The sequence below is a fragment of the Capsicum annuum genome, chromosome 11 (genome assembly GCF_002878395.1).
Source record: "Capsicum annuum cultivar UCD-10X-F1 chromosome 11, UCD10Xv1.1, whole genome shotgun sequence".
Taxonomy (NCBI): Eukaryota; Viridiplantae; Streptophyta; class Magnoliopsida; order Solanales; family Solanaceae; genus Capsicum; species Capsicum annuum.
The window spans coordinates 158,175,899-158,190,995 of NC_061121.1; the positions used below are offsets into that span (position 1 = coordinate 158,175,899).

General features: G+C 36.5%; 1 protein-coding gene across 11 annotated transcripts in view; it reads right to left on the minus strand.

The window, feature by feature from the left end:
* The window catches only part of LOC107846383, a 76,390-nt gene extending 61,639 nt beyond the window's left edge, over positions 1-14,751 (minus strand). For 8 of the 11 annotated variants that reach the window (XM_047399035.1, XM_047399033.1, XM_047399036.1 and 5 more), the window contains exons 1-5: positions 14,469-14,751; positions 13,991-14,164; positions 13,389-13,484; positions 12,750-12,819; positions 6,761-6,891 (exon numbers count right to left, since the gene is read on the minus strand). In XM_047399035.1, the coding sequence (XP_047254991.1) occupies positions 6,761-6,891; positions 12,750-12,819; positions 13,389-13,484; positions 13,991-14,164; positions 14,469-14,594 (597 nt within the window). In that variant the 5' untranslated portion in view covers positions 14,595-14,751. Of the gene's footprint in view, positions 1-2,662; positions 4,908-6,760; positions 6,892-12,749; positions 12,820-13,388; positions 13,485-13,990; positions 14,165-14,468 lie in introns of those variants that run through there. The other 3 variants (XM_047399037.1, XM_047399039.1, XM_047399038.1) reach the window with 3 other exon arrangements.
* Between the last annotated feature and the right edge of the window lie 346 nt (positions 14,752-15,097).

The window sequence follows — 15,097 nt, forward strand, 5'->3', positions numbered from 1 at the left end:
AAACTAAAAGTGACACAACTGTTATTAAAGGCGGGGAAATGGGAACCAAAAAAAGAGAGTTGCATCAAGCTCAATTTGGGATGAAGCTAAAATAATCCGCCAACCATCTTTAAACAAAATTATTAATATCTCAAACCAAACAATCAAAAAAAAAAAGCATACACAGAAGTGAGATATAAACCAGTAAAAGGCAAAAATCAATCAATTAATAAATGACACCAAAAAAAATTGCCTTTAACTAAATCTATTTCTCCATTTTTAATGCTTGAAAAGAAAAGAAACGACTAAAAAAAACTAGTGGTTATTATCTAATCTTCACGAACCCTTAAATGCGTATACAATTTTTAAATTTTCTTAACAATTTTTATCATTAAATAAGCTTAAGATTGACAAAAATGGTGGATAAAAATGAGGTAGAAGGTTTGAGTTAATATACTATTTGTGGACCAACTTGGACGCCACATCAGTCGAAAAAACGCTTCCACGCACCTTCATGTAGGTGTAATACACACGTCATGCCAACTCTGCAAAAAGGTGTCAAAATGACACAGCCGTATGCTAGTTGAGGTGCCTATAATGAACAACGTCCACTTTAAGTGCCAAAGCGAAAGATGGCGCCAAGTTGAGGGGCCTCGCGATGTACTTTGCCTTTTCAATTAGGAGTACTACAGAGTATGTACTGGTATTTTTGGGAAACCAAAATGCACATATATTTTTTTACTATGTTAATATAAAAAATCCTTTTATATTTAAAAATAAAATAATTATTAAATCCACTGAATAGATCTAACGTCATTCTTCCCCGTAACAATTCAAATTTCAACGACAACAATTACAGTCGCCGGATTTCTTTCTTCCAACGATGACAGAAGTCGTCCGATTTCTCCCTTCTGACCAGTGTTTTGAAAAGCGAGAGGCGAAAAAAAGCGACGAGAGCTCGCTTCACAAAAGCGAGAAGTGTGAAGCGCACGCTTTTTTTCATTAAAGCGCTATTTAGTACAAAATTTAAAATATTAAACATGCATAAATAAATAACCAAGAGCTTAATAAATAACATAATCTTTCAACAACAACAACAAGCCCAGTGTATTCCCAACCAAGTAGGGTCCGATAGACCCCCAGCTCAAGTTAAAGAAAAGTAGACCAAAGTGTAATTAAATAAGAAGCAAGAGGGATGGCATAACATCACAAGGAATAAGACACATAAAAATAGAAGTCAGAGCAATAAGAAATAAAATAACATAATCTTTCAATACTCAAATTAAAAAAAAAACAAGCATTCAAGCAAACTACTAAAATACTAAAAAAATCAGTCTTGCGTCTTAATCAACCAACACAAATAGAGAAACCAACAATCAGAAAGAAGTTTAGAACTTCTATTCTACATATTATTCCTCAAGAAGGATATACTGATAAACAGAATTCATATTACATACAGCAAAAAGTTTAGAACTTCTATTCTAAAAATATATACTAATAAACAGAATTCAGATTACATACAGCAAAAAAAAAAGTAAAAAGAAGAAAAACAAAGCTAGAAGTCAGATTAAATACAACAAAAAAAAAGGTAAAAAGAAAAAAACAAAGTTTGAAGTCAGATTACATATAGCGGAAAAAAAAAAGTAAAACAGAATTGGAAAACAGAGAAGAAGAAGAGAGAAAAAACAGAGATGAAAAAGAGCAATAGAGAAGAAGAAAAAAAACTAGAAAACCCTACTAGGAAGAGGAGAAGAGAAATAGAGAAGAAGAAGAAGAAAAAGAGGAGAAATAGAGAAGAAGTCGCATACCTTCAGCAGTTGTTCCAGAAAAGTTGCACTAGCAACAATGCAGTTGTTGTACAGTCACTTAAGGGCTTTAAGTAAAATTAATTAAATAAAGCAATAAAACCCTTAAAAAAAAAAACTTAAATATCCATTTAAGTAAGCTTTTCTGCGTTTTTTTTGCTTCATCGCTTCTGGACCTAAAGCGAGAGCTTTTTTCTCGCCCCAACGCTTCAAGTGTAAAAAGCGACCCACTGTCGCTTCGCTTCGCTTCACGCTTAAAGCAAGCGCTTCATCGCTTTTCACAACAATGCTTCCAACGATGACAGCAATCACCAGATTACTCCCTTCCGACAATGACAATAGTCGTCGATTTTCTCCTTTCCGTCGATGATAATAATTATGGTCCCCAATCTTTCTCCCTTCAGACAACGACAGCCAACTTTATTCTTGATGTTGGGTCAACATCTCCGAATTCGTTCAACTGAATCGAAGACACACCCCGCGCTCGCACCAACATCACGTCGGGTTCGGCGGCAAAACCAAACCAATGAGTCCGTGCAACATAGCTAATTACACTCAATTACCTGGTCATCCAAACAAGTCAAACTGTGTAATTATACTCAATTACATCAGATCCAATTCCCCTAGAGGCTTACGAAACCGTCCTTTGGTGGATTATATGGCTTGAAAGAAATAGCAGGATTTTTGAAAGAAAGCAACAGAGGATACATACATAGCCTTAAACGAAGATGGTTATTTTTATGAGGTTTTTTGTGCAACCTTGTTATTGTACATGATGAACATACATTTCTACATACAATGAAAGATTAGCACAATCTGTAATTACAACTTATGGTGCTGGCTTAGTGCAAGTATTGATAAAATGTTTAATTACTTACCAAGAAAACAGTTCTTCTTTCTTCATGTTATGCATCATGATCCAACAGTGCAGGCCATTCTTTTTTTTTCTCTCTTTCAAAGGTAAAAGATGTATTCCTTTCTAATACACGAGTATTCAAATCATTATATATTATTAGAAGAAAACAGACCATGAAAATTGAACAACTATGTGGAGTCACCTCTGTAGGTGAAGTTTCACGATCCTTTTTCTTCGCAGATAAAGCACTCATACTATCTTATTTTGCTTTTTTGTGGACAAAAAGCCAAGAAACCATTCTTAGTGGTTAAGACATCAACATATATCTATCACTAAGGGGTCGTTTGGTGTGAGGTGCTAAAGCAAATAATCCCGGGATAAAAAAAATTTAATGCATGATTGGTTGGCAATATTCGGGATAACTTATCCCGGGACTAATAAATAGTACCGGGATAAGTTATCCACTCAATTGGTGGGATAACAATCCCACATAATTTATCTTTGGAATAAATTTATAAAAGGACAAAATTACCCCTACCTATATTCAAATAAAATTTCTAAATGTATATTAAGTTGTGTAGCAGCCTAGCAGGTAAACTAGTTATGTATTCAGATTATTAATTGTACTTTTTATGAATTATTACTTACATGTAGCTATTAGTAAGCAGTAACTTTATAGGGCAAAATGCCTCTATTTATTTATTAAAAAAGGTGATTCTTGATACAAATAAAAGATTTCCTCTACAAATAAGTATTATTTATTTATTTTGGCAAATGCCTTGCAAGTTCACTCAACGTGCTGCAGCTCGTTTTCTTAATATTGTATACAACAACAACAAACCCAGTGTATTCCCACATAGTGAGGTCTGGGTAGGGTAAGATGTACGCAGTCCATACCACTACCTCCGGAGAAGTAGCAAGGCTGTTTCCGATAGACCCCCGGCTCAAGATAAGATAAGTCATCAAAAATGTACACAAAGCATGGAATAATATGGCATGACATAAATACGCCACCTATAAGGAGTAGTAAACAAAGAATAGTAAGCAATCGTAATGCAGCATAACAAAAATATTGCACCGGCCAAGTAACGCTCTATCCTACCTACAGAAAAAGCCACTAGCCTTCTATCCTAATACGCGTCCTCCAGATCTTCCTATCCGAATGCTCCAGCTCACCCAACTCAATAACTCCCTCCCCTTCATCATTCAAAAGCCTATGAAAATACGACTGCCGCCTTTTCTTAATATGACCATCCTCCACAAAAATTCTACCATCCTCCCCCTTAATGCACTTCATCTGGTCTAGGTTACGGCCCTTTCTCTCCCTAGCCTTAGCCAGTCAAAACAACCTTTTTTTTCCCTCTTTTCTCTTCTAACCCCACATACAAGCTCTCAAACTCTGTCGTCTTAACTGCCGTAACGGCAAGCTTAGCCTTCTTCCTTGCTAGCTTGTACTCCTCCCTAAAAACCCGCGTCTCTTCATCATCCTTACTCTCAACCAACTTTGCATACGGCCCCCTTCTTAGTCTCCACTTTCTTCTTTACTTCATCATTCCACCACCAATCCCCCCTATGGTGCCCGGCCCGGCCCCTAGACACACCCAAAACCTCGCTAGCAATCTACTTGATGCACGTAGCCGCCCTATCCCACCTACCATCTATGTCTCCCCTACGCTTCCACACCCTCATACCAGTCAACTTCACCCCTATCTCCCGTGCATTCACCGGCGTCAAGCCGCCCCACCTAATTCTCGGTCGGCCCTCCTCACCCCTACTCTTCTTACCCTCCTTTATTCCCAAGTCCATCACCAAGAGCCTATGCTGAGTCGAAAGATTCTCACTCGGAATGACCTTACAATCCTTACACAACCCCCTATCCCCTTTCCTAAGAAGCAAAAAGTTAATTTGGGTCTTGGCTATCGCGCTTCGGAAGATGATCAGGTGACCATCCTTCTTTGGAAAGCTCGAATTCACCACCACCAGCCCAAAGGACCTCGCAAATTCCAACAGAGCAACTCCCTCTTTATTTCTCTCCCCGAAACCAAAACCACCATACACATCGCCAAAGCCTCCCGGAAATGCCCCGATGTGTCCATTAAAATCACCTGCTACAACAATCTTCTCAGAGCTAGGCACGCCTCTAACCACCTCATCCAAGTCCTCCCAAAACCGCAACTTCTCCTCCCCACCCAAGCCCACCTGCGGCGCATACACACTTCACACGTACAGGGTAAACCCCTCAAAAACTAACTTAATAGACATCAGCCTATCACTTATCCTCTTCACCTCCACTACCCGCCCTCTAAGCTCTTCATCTACTAAGATAACAACTCCATTCCTACGCCTCTCACTTCCAGAGTACCAAAGCTTGTAATCATCCACATCCCTAGCCTTAGACCCTACCCACTTATTCTCCTGGACACACGCCATATTGATCTTCTCTTTCTCAGAATCTTTACCAGCTCTATAGACTTTCCTGGAGAGTCCCTATATTCCAAGACCCAACCCTCAGCCTATCAACTCTAGCGACACGCCCTCCTCTACCGCCCTTAACGCTAGACCTAGCCCCTACTCCCCTACCTGCCCTACTCTCGTCTCCCACCCATAACACTGCCCCCGCCCCGGCCCCGGCCCCGGCCCCGGCCCCTTCGGACATGACCCTATTCTACCATCAACAATCACAGCCACTACACCAAGAAAATAACCGCGATAGTAATAACAACAACAGGGAATACAAAGCAATGACAGGAAAAACAAGGCATACGCAACGTAGATGTAATGAACAAGCAACAGTCAACCGCACAAATTAGAAGCGTTCAGGAGATGAAATAATCAGGGAAAGTAGACGAGCAGGATAATGCACAGAAATTAAGTCGTCGGAAGTAGCTAAAGTACAAAACACTAGAAGGAAAATACAAAGCAACAACGGGAAACAAGGCACACGCAAAGCAGATGGGATAAGCAAGAAAAAGTCAATCCCACAGATTACAAATTCAAGAGAATTCAATAGATGTAAAGAAATTAAATAAGCAGTAAAGGTAGAAGGAACGAGACAAAAACAATCCAACATAACTAAACGAAGTAACTAAAAGAAATCAGTGGTTTAGATGTCACCAATATAGTCCCATGTGTTGTTGGTTAGGTTTTCGGTAAAGAGGTCACCGGAACAAGCCCGCCAGTACGTCGCCGAAGTGACCTTGCCGGAACTGGGTGCTGGCTTATCTGCTTACCAACCTGCTCTACCAATGCTGCCACTCTTACCCTTCTTCGGAAACGAGTCGAGCCAGCGAAACCCTAAGGTCGTCGGCGATAGCCGTGTCTAGAAAGCAAAAAGGAGAGAAAAGGGAGTAGGGACGGGGAGATCTAGGGGGAGAGAGGATCGTGGGAGGGAGAGCCCTTACCTATTACCGGCGTAGCTACGTCGTCGCCGGAGACAGCGCCAACCGTTGGAGGTCAGTGACGTAGAGGTAGGGGTGGCTGGGGTCAGTGAACGTTATGATAGAGAGAGAGTAAATTTTAATATTCTATATTATATGAGTGATATATGTTTAAATGAATGACATAAACAACAAATTCTCTTTTACTTTAACAAACTTAAGTTGGAAGTTTTTATTTCAAACTAAATAAGATATAATAAGATTTTTTTTCAAACACACACGGCATAATCATCGAAAGGCACGCGCAAAAAAATTAAAGCTAAATAAGATAGAAAGTTTTATTTTTAAAATACACACGATATAATCATGAAAATGCACACACACACACAAAAATTAAGCTAAATAAGATGAAAGTTTTATTTTTAAGAATAAATATTTAAAGTTTGAAAAGAAATATATATATAAAAAAAAAGTTAAATAAGATAGAGGGTAGTTTGGTAATCAGTTAATTTATTCTTAGAAATTATACCATGCATATTACTTTGAATACAACAAACCAAACACTCAATAAAAAATAATCCCAGCATAACTACATTCCCAACCAAACGACCCCTAAGTGCTTAATCTGATCCCTTAATTACATGCATGATGCATGCACAAACTTGCCAGCATTTTTATTACCACAACCGGTGTTGAGCTTAGACAACCTCAATTCTGAATACTGAATACACAACATAGTTTACCATGTTCTCAGGAAAGTTGGAGGATAGATTCTCCAGCAGGACAGAAAACAATTTCCGAACTAGTCCGTCAGAAATCAATTTCTGTGACACATTTACAATTGAAGCATCTTGAGATCTTGTCGCGATATATACTGCATTAGGAGGCAAATAAGATAAGAAATACATGCATTTATACAATGCTTTACAAGTATGGTGGAGACATGTTAGAGAAACAAAACGTAATAAAAAAAGATAGATATAATTTTCAAAAGCGTTTTTACATGTACTCAGAACTTAAAAGAAGCATCCAAAAGAGTAAGAAAAGATCAAGATTGACAAAACATTTAAACAGATCATTGAGTAGGACTTTCACATTGTCGTGTTAAAACTTGAAGATATCAAGCTATGACAAGAGTCTCAAATGAAGATTAACTGTAAGTTCAAAGAGAGATCTTCAGTTCATTCTTACTCCAACAAAAAACTAATCAAGAGATAGAAGCAACGATTAATTCTTGAACTTAATCTCATAGAAAGCTGCTTTTTCCTTTTGAAGAAACACTTCACAGGAAATCCCAAAATAAGATAATAAAGTACATTTTCTCTAATTTAACTTAAAACTGCAAATTATAGGAAAAAAGTGATGTGAAAATATCAGCCTCTCCTGAAATCAGGCCTAATATCCATGCCAATGCACAAGTACTCAAGTGTTCATAGATGCCTGCCATGTTTCTGAGTTCTCATTTTCCTCAACAGCAAATATTTTCCTTCTAACAAAGACAAGGGGATAATGCAGAACTCAATGTCCAATTTTAAGACAATACTCAAGGATCAAAGCATTTCTAGTTGCACCAATTCTACAAGTACATCTAAACGCCATGGAAGCAATTATATACTCAAATCTAAGCAAACCTTTCAAAGTTGGGTTTACATATTTTACATTTCTCACTTGGAAACCGTAATTGACACTTAAAGTGTACTAAAAAGGTGGCATAGTAAAATCAAGTAAGAACTAAGCAGTGTCCTTAAAGGTCTATTATATGGGTGGGGGGGGGTGGGGGGGGGGGGTCATCATCCAGGGTTTTGTGTTGGTGGTCATTAATAAACAATAAATACAGCCAACAAAATGATATGTTAAGTGTTCACCAAACATTATTCCTTTTTATAGAAACAGTTCCACAAACGTTATTAACAAATATATTAGTAATTGAAATAAGAGACTACATTTTTTGCATAAGAAATACCTCCAATCTCTTGGAATCAATGCAAACTTAGAGAATCATAGGGCAAGACAGACGAAAACAATTTATACAGGCGATACCAATTAATTGGGAATATATTTTGTCATGTTAATAAGTTCACTTTAGGTCCTATGCTTTCTAGGAGTCTTTTATCTTTACTAGAGATTCTTATGCCAGTTAAAACATATAGAATATCTAGTACTTTTTGTTTTTATTGTGGACAATGTTAGACTGAGATGAATTTAAATATGGAACATGGTCAGTAAAGATTCATAAATCAACCCCAACTTGTTTGGGATTGTATAGCATGTCAGCTCAACGTCATTAAAGGACATTGATGAAGCTTTGGAAGTTCCAAGAACTCCCGTGACAAAGATCTCAAACAAGGAAACTTCAAGACAAGCCCAATGGGTTGTAATCAGCAATCAAAAAGTGCCTTATGATGGAAGAAGAGCTTCAGCCCAATTAAGATATTTTATCCAAGTCTAACATCTATTTGGAGGCCCAAATTAAAGTACATGATAACATGGAATGGGCCCCAAATCTGCCCCAAATGGAGAAAATACTGCAGCCCAAATCTACTGTTATTCGTTTCTAGAATGTACATTTAAGAGTTGTTTAATTCTATGTTGACCTCATTCATGGACAAGCCTTCTATGCCCCAAGGAAATATCACTTCCATTTTATTTTTTCTTTGACCGGCCTCTTCTTTACTACTATATAAAGGGGTGCTTCGTTCATTCATGAAAATAAGATTTTGAAGAATATAATATATTGAGAGTTCTTTTGAACCTTCGTGGCAGATTACTTAGGGTCGTTTGGTAGAGTGCATTAGAAAAAATAATGTATTATTAGAAAAAATAATGTATGCATTAGCTTTATGTATTACAAGTGCCTTGTTTGATACATTTTTTTATAGATGTAATGTCCGGGTCAACTTTCACACACCTCGACTAAATCCAAGGAATACCTGCCTCCTCCCATCAGCAAAAGATATCAAGTAACTTTGTCCACCAAGGCTAGGACAGATGGAAAGAATCACCTCCTAATTTTTTTTTGTCTCTGCTGGGATTTGTGCCTAAGACCTCAGGTTTCCAACCTACTTCATTGACCACTAGGCCACACCCTCGGGTGTTCGTCTGAACAGCTTTTCAAACTTATTAATTGTACACTCTATTTGGAATTGAGGTATGTATAACTAACTAATACATCGGAATCCATAGTATAGATGCAAGGGGTTTTAATGCATGCATTAGCATGGCTAAAGACCTGAGTTGCTCAGACTCAGGTGTGGATATCTCAGGTGTGGATATCTGAGACGAGTATGGATCCAAGAGTCAGATTCATCAAAATTTAAATTTTAAGATTCGAGGGTGCGAATCCGAGTATGGATACGAGTACTTTTTCAATGCTATGGTAATATCACATACAAATCAGAATCCACTTTTTGGTGAGTGTGCTGTCACTTGATGTGCTTTTAGTGTGGGATTATACTCTAACTAAAATATTATTTTACTATATGTAATTATATATGGATTCTTTTTATATTATAAAGAATTAAAAAATATAAAGACACAACCAACATCGACTCTTTTTATACTCTGAGGAATAAATATAAAGACATCAACACAATCTCTTTCTTCCCCAAGACGTGAGATCTCTATTTCTTCCCCAATCACATCAACAATTTGTAATTACTCCTTTGGTTCGACTAGTTCCAGAAGTATGACTATTTCTTTCTTCCCCAAGACATCGACAACTAAAATTGGATTTGTTTGTCAACTTTATAGTCGTCGGTAAAGTCGCTGGCCGAACTTTTTCCGAGTAAGTCATCGGTCGGATTTTTTCCAGGTAAGTCGTCGATCGGTCTTTTTCCAGGTAAGTCACCGATCGAACTTTTTCCAGGTCTATAATCTAATGTTTTCCCTCAAATTTGTTCTTGATTTTGGTCAACGTATCCGAAATCGTTTTTACCGAATCTAAGACGATGGAAGCACCCGCACCCGCGTCAGTCTCGTGTCAAGACGAGTTCAGCAGCAAAACCGAAGAGTCCGCGCAACATAGCTAAAGACACAATTTCCCCTCAAACTTTTTCCACTGTATTTTAATGCATAATTGTGAAGGGTGTTTTTGAAAACAAATAAAAAATTTATAAAAACTACGAAATAAGTGCTATTTATAATACAGCATATACAGTACTATTCTTATATACAAAACGATCCCTTAGGGATCTATCTTTCAACCTAACTAGTTCATAGTTTCAAGGTAGTAAGATTTCTCCTTGGTATTCTTTGTTTTTTGATATCTTTGATTTCTCCTTGGTATTCTTAGAAGGTGATTAGTACTCATATTAATTGTTGTTTAACATTTCTCACAAAACGGTCAAGATCCGATTCTAACGACTCATTTGGCCATGAAAATTTTTTACTTTTTCCCAAAAAAAAATCACTTTATTTGAAAATCATCGTAAATTTGGAAAACAACCAAAATCCTAGTTTCACTTTTACTTATTTTCACTTTATAAAAAAATTCTAAATTTTACATTTTCATAACTCCATTTATATTATATTTCATGTTTTTCAAATAAAATATGTTTATATTCTAGATATTTATTGCAAAAACTATGGCCAAACAAAACTTCAACTTTAAAAATTCCAAATAAAGTGAATTTATTTTTGGTTTTCATGGCCAATTACCCTCTAAATTTGATTAGTTTCCCACGTAAAGGTGTTTGGTTCATCCAATAACCAATTTGTCAACCTATTCGTTGTTATTTGGATCTTGTCCATCCTTAGAACTTGCGTTCTTGGATGTCCTTGGAACCATTTCCTTGAATTTCTCATATCTTTTAATTCTTGTTCAGTCTTTCCAAATCATTTCCTAACTTTTGCTTCCGCAATGATTTTAAGTTCATACTGTTGTTTAGGGATTCTCATTCACTGTGTTATCAGATTGAGGTGTAGTTGTTGTAAACTAGTTGATAAATATGAGTAAAAAATTTAAACTACATCGTTGCATCTGAATTAAAATCATATAATGATTTTTAAACTTTATTTCACTTAATTGTCTTTATCAAAAGATATGTCCACTACACTAAATTGTACTTGTTGATCTTTTTTCAATAGAATCAAATATCATATCATTAATATCAACCCAGAAAGCTGTCATAAACCATTTACAACAATTGTAACTGGCTATATTTTTTAATATATTTTGCAATTATAGTTAGTTTTCTTGCATTACATACATTTTCTTTCTATTGGTTTTGTTCTATTGCACCTTTCTTCACTAATGACTAACCCGCATTTAAATTACACTATCTTCCTGATGTTCACTGCTCTAAGTTTTTCTCCTTTGCAACACCAGAACTAAGTTTAGGAAAACATCAACCAGCTTCTCAGCATTTCGACATCACAATGTAGCAGCAAGATGAACAAAAGATTTCATTAAGAATTACCCTAAAGTATCTAGCTACAAATAGGGGTGGGCATAAAATACCATAAACCAAATTACCGTACCGAATCGAAAAATTTAGTAATTGGTATTCGGTAATTTGGTATTTGGGATGGTATTTGGGAGTAAAATTTTAAAATTACGGTATTTGGGTTCGGGATTGGTAAAAAATATTACTACCATTTGGTATTTGGTATTTCTCGAATATCCAATAATAGTTAAGTGACCCATAGGCCACATACCTAGTCCACACTCCAAAGGCCACATACTTGTGTGAATATTGCTCAAGCAAACTTTGAACTATTAAACATAGACATAAAGTAGACTCTTAACTTTACACAGCAAACTTCCTTGCAACCAACATGTGACAACTTTTGACGAAAATATCACGATAAGAATGAAAATAAGGGCGTGGAAGGGAACAACAGAAAAGAAGTCTTCATGACATGATACATAACACCACACTGTTGGCTGCACTTGCCCAACTCTAATATTCCTAACATAGGTCGGAATATGGCTTTAACCAAGGGGACTTGGTCAAGCCTTCTTAATCCTTGTGTTCACATGTCAACAGCAGATGGAAATTATCGAAAAACTCAGCACTTGGCAGACAACATAACATATATTGCTCTTCATCATATTTATAAGAAGTAATATTATGACTTTGCATCACATTTACATCCAGTTCGTGTTACATCCAGTTTGATGTAAATGTTATTCGTATTACATCCAGTTCTCCCCTTCTTGGAGCTAGATCAAACTACAATAACATAGGTTTTAAGGTGTTTCATTAATTGAGCCACACATATCAACGTGTAACAAGACCAAACAAAATTGATTTTTTCTAGCGTAAAATTGTGTATTCAGAGGTGTAAAACTACCAAACAAAATTAATTTTTTCTCAAAACGTTGGTTGGAAATCACCACTATTATCACCAAATAGGATCACTATAAGCATGTCCAACTTTAACATGGTAATACCGAATTCCATACCGAACCAAAATTTAATTTACCGATTACCGAATTACCGAACCGAAGTTTAATGGTGTGGTATTTGATATCTACTTTCATTTACCGATTATCGAATTACCGAACTCGAATTATGAAAATACCGAACCGAATACCGAACCGCCACCTTAGCTACAAATGATATACGAAATTTGGAGCTACAATTACGAATCTGAACCAACTATTTTAGGCAAAGAAAATTACATATGGTTTAAGGTAAATTCAAGTTTTCGAAAAACAGAACACCTCCTACTACAGCTGTTTAAAAATAACATTGATGTAAGCAACAACCAACCAAAAGAAAGACTCACAAGCTTGCATGATTATCTGACGCGTGCACTTTAACAGACATTGTCGTTCCAAATAATACTGAAGCATGACCTGGATAACAACAGTAAAAAAGAAGAGAAACAAATGACAAGTAGAACAAACAGTTTCCTGCAACAAGTAGTTCAACATAATGAATAAGACGCTACTACGTTTTCAACATTAAATTGCAAGTATACTACATTTGCTGATTGGCAAAGCTAGAATAACAAGGACTACCACTGAAGTAAATTACCAAGTGCCACTTCCTTTACTTGAAATTTTCAATACGGCCAGGCTTGGTTGGGGTGGGGGTGGTGGGGGTAGATATAGACCTAGAAGTTACCTATTTACCTCAACAAGCTAGAAGTTCTTTTTTCTTTTTTTCCAATGACTTCTAGATCCATTTGGAACCAACCCTGGGCCCACTCCCTACCATTCTCCACTTAAATAACAAGCTTATTTCACATGGCGCAGGGCTCAATCTGTGACCTAAGTCACAAGTCCATCAACCTTTGCCACTGAACTAAGCCCTGGGGTAAATTGCTAGAAGTTATTCCACCTGATATAAATAAAAACTTTTTGTCCAAAATACTGATGAGTAGAAACAGAGAATGAAAGAGCAAGGGAATTCAGTTACTAACCAAATGAGGAAGCCCATGGAAGACACCATCAGAAACAATACTTTTTTGATTAATCGTTCTATGAACAAGAATACATGACTGCACCTCATCTAAACACTGCGAAAATATGAGAAGTTAACTTCATCCCAACAAGAAACTAAATAAGGCAAGAAGTAGAATAACTGTAATAGTCACCATATCAAACAAAAAAAGTTAGAATTGAACCCCTCTCTGTGTTGGCAAACCAGTACAGACCATCCACGCAACGCTATGGGCTCGTTTGGTAGGAGGTATAAGGTGGGATATCCCATGGATAAGTTTGAGATATCTCATGGATAAAATTTATTACCATGTTTGGTTGATGGTATAAATATATCCTGGGACTAATTTATACCATCAACCAAACATGGTATAAATCGAATACCAAATTTAGTCTTGGTATAACCCATCTTATCCTATCAACCATGGGACTATTTTATACCACCTCCCATATGGTGTAAAATAGTCCAGGGATTGTAACCCAAGATTATAATCCCGGGATAATTTAGTCTAGGTACCAAACGACCCCATATATGTGTTCAATGCCAAAATTTGCACATGGTCCAGAAAAAGTAGATCTTTACCAAAGTAGAACTAATTTTCAAGGCTGCTTCTTTTTTATCAGTTTCTACAGTGATCTGGTGTAGACCAATCTTTAGTCGGCTAGCGTTTAAAGCCTCCCTTGATTTCTGGTTCGGTGGCTTAAATAGTGAAATTGTGTCCGAAAACCATGCATGGTTGTCCTTAATCTTCTTCTCCTGAAAGAAATTGGAATGAGTACATAAAAGAAAAAAGAACATACTGATAGCTGTAGGAATTATTCAATTCTACATAGGCATAGAAATATGTAACAAATATTAATTGTAGATTAACTCGTAATTCAAGTCAAGAACCACCTAGGTATAGGATTGCCATTATGCAAAGGCCCGAAATAGATTGACTACCTTTCTGCGTTTTTTCAAAACCACGAAAGAAATTCCTTGTTCCATTCCACCCAAAAAAATATATACAGGAAATAAATACTCCTTGTCTATTTACACGAGTAGAGTGGATGGGAATTACCAGAGGGGGAGGGAGGTCGGAGGAGAGAGAAACAGATTCGAGTTCAGCGAGCAAGTGCGTGAATGGGTCCCACCAAAGCGAAGCATCAACAGTCGCTAGAGATTCATCATTAGCAGCTTCTGCCATTGGAGTAATCTGAAACCCTAGCAAACCAATTCTTCCAACCCGCCTTTCTGTGAGTTCGATTCAAAAAGTATGGAATGTGGGAACATTATACACTGGACCTGACGGACCCACCAACGTCCCCGCTCCTTTCGAAATTATTATTAATTTTATTAGTAGCAGTGCGCCGCTCTTTCGAAATTATTATTAATTCTATTAGTAGCAGTGCGGGCTTGAAAAGTTTTTATTTTTTTCAAAAAATTATTTCATTTTTCTGAAAAAATAAAAATAGCATGTGTTTATTCATGAAAATTTCAAATACAATTTTAAAATTATATTTAAAAAGGTGAAAAATAAATTTTAATTATTTTCACTTTTTTTTACTCATACTTTTCTCACAAAATTTCAAAAATAACTTTAATCTATATTTATGGTAAAATACAACTCCAACTCTAACTCCAAAAAATTATGAATTTCATAGCCAAACAGGCCTTAGAGTAGCTTATTTCGTATTTGATCAGATTAAA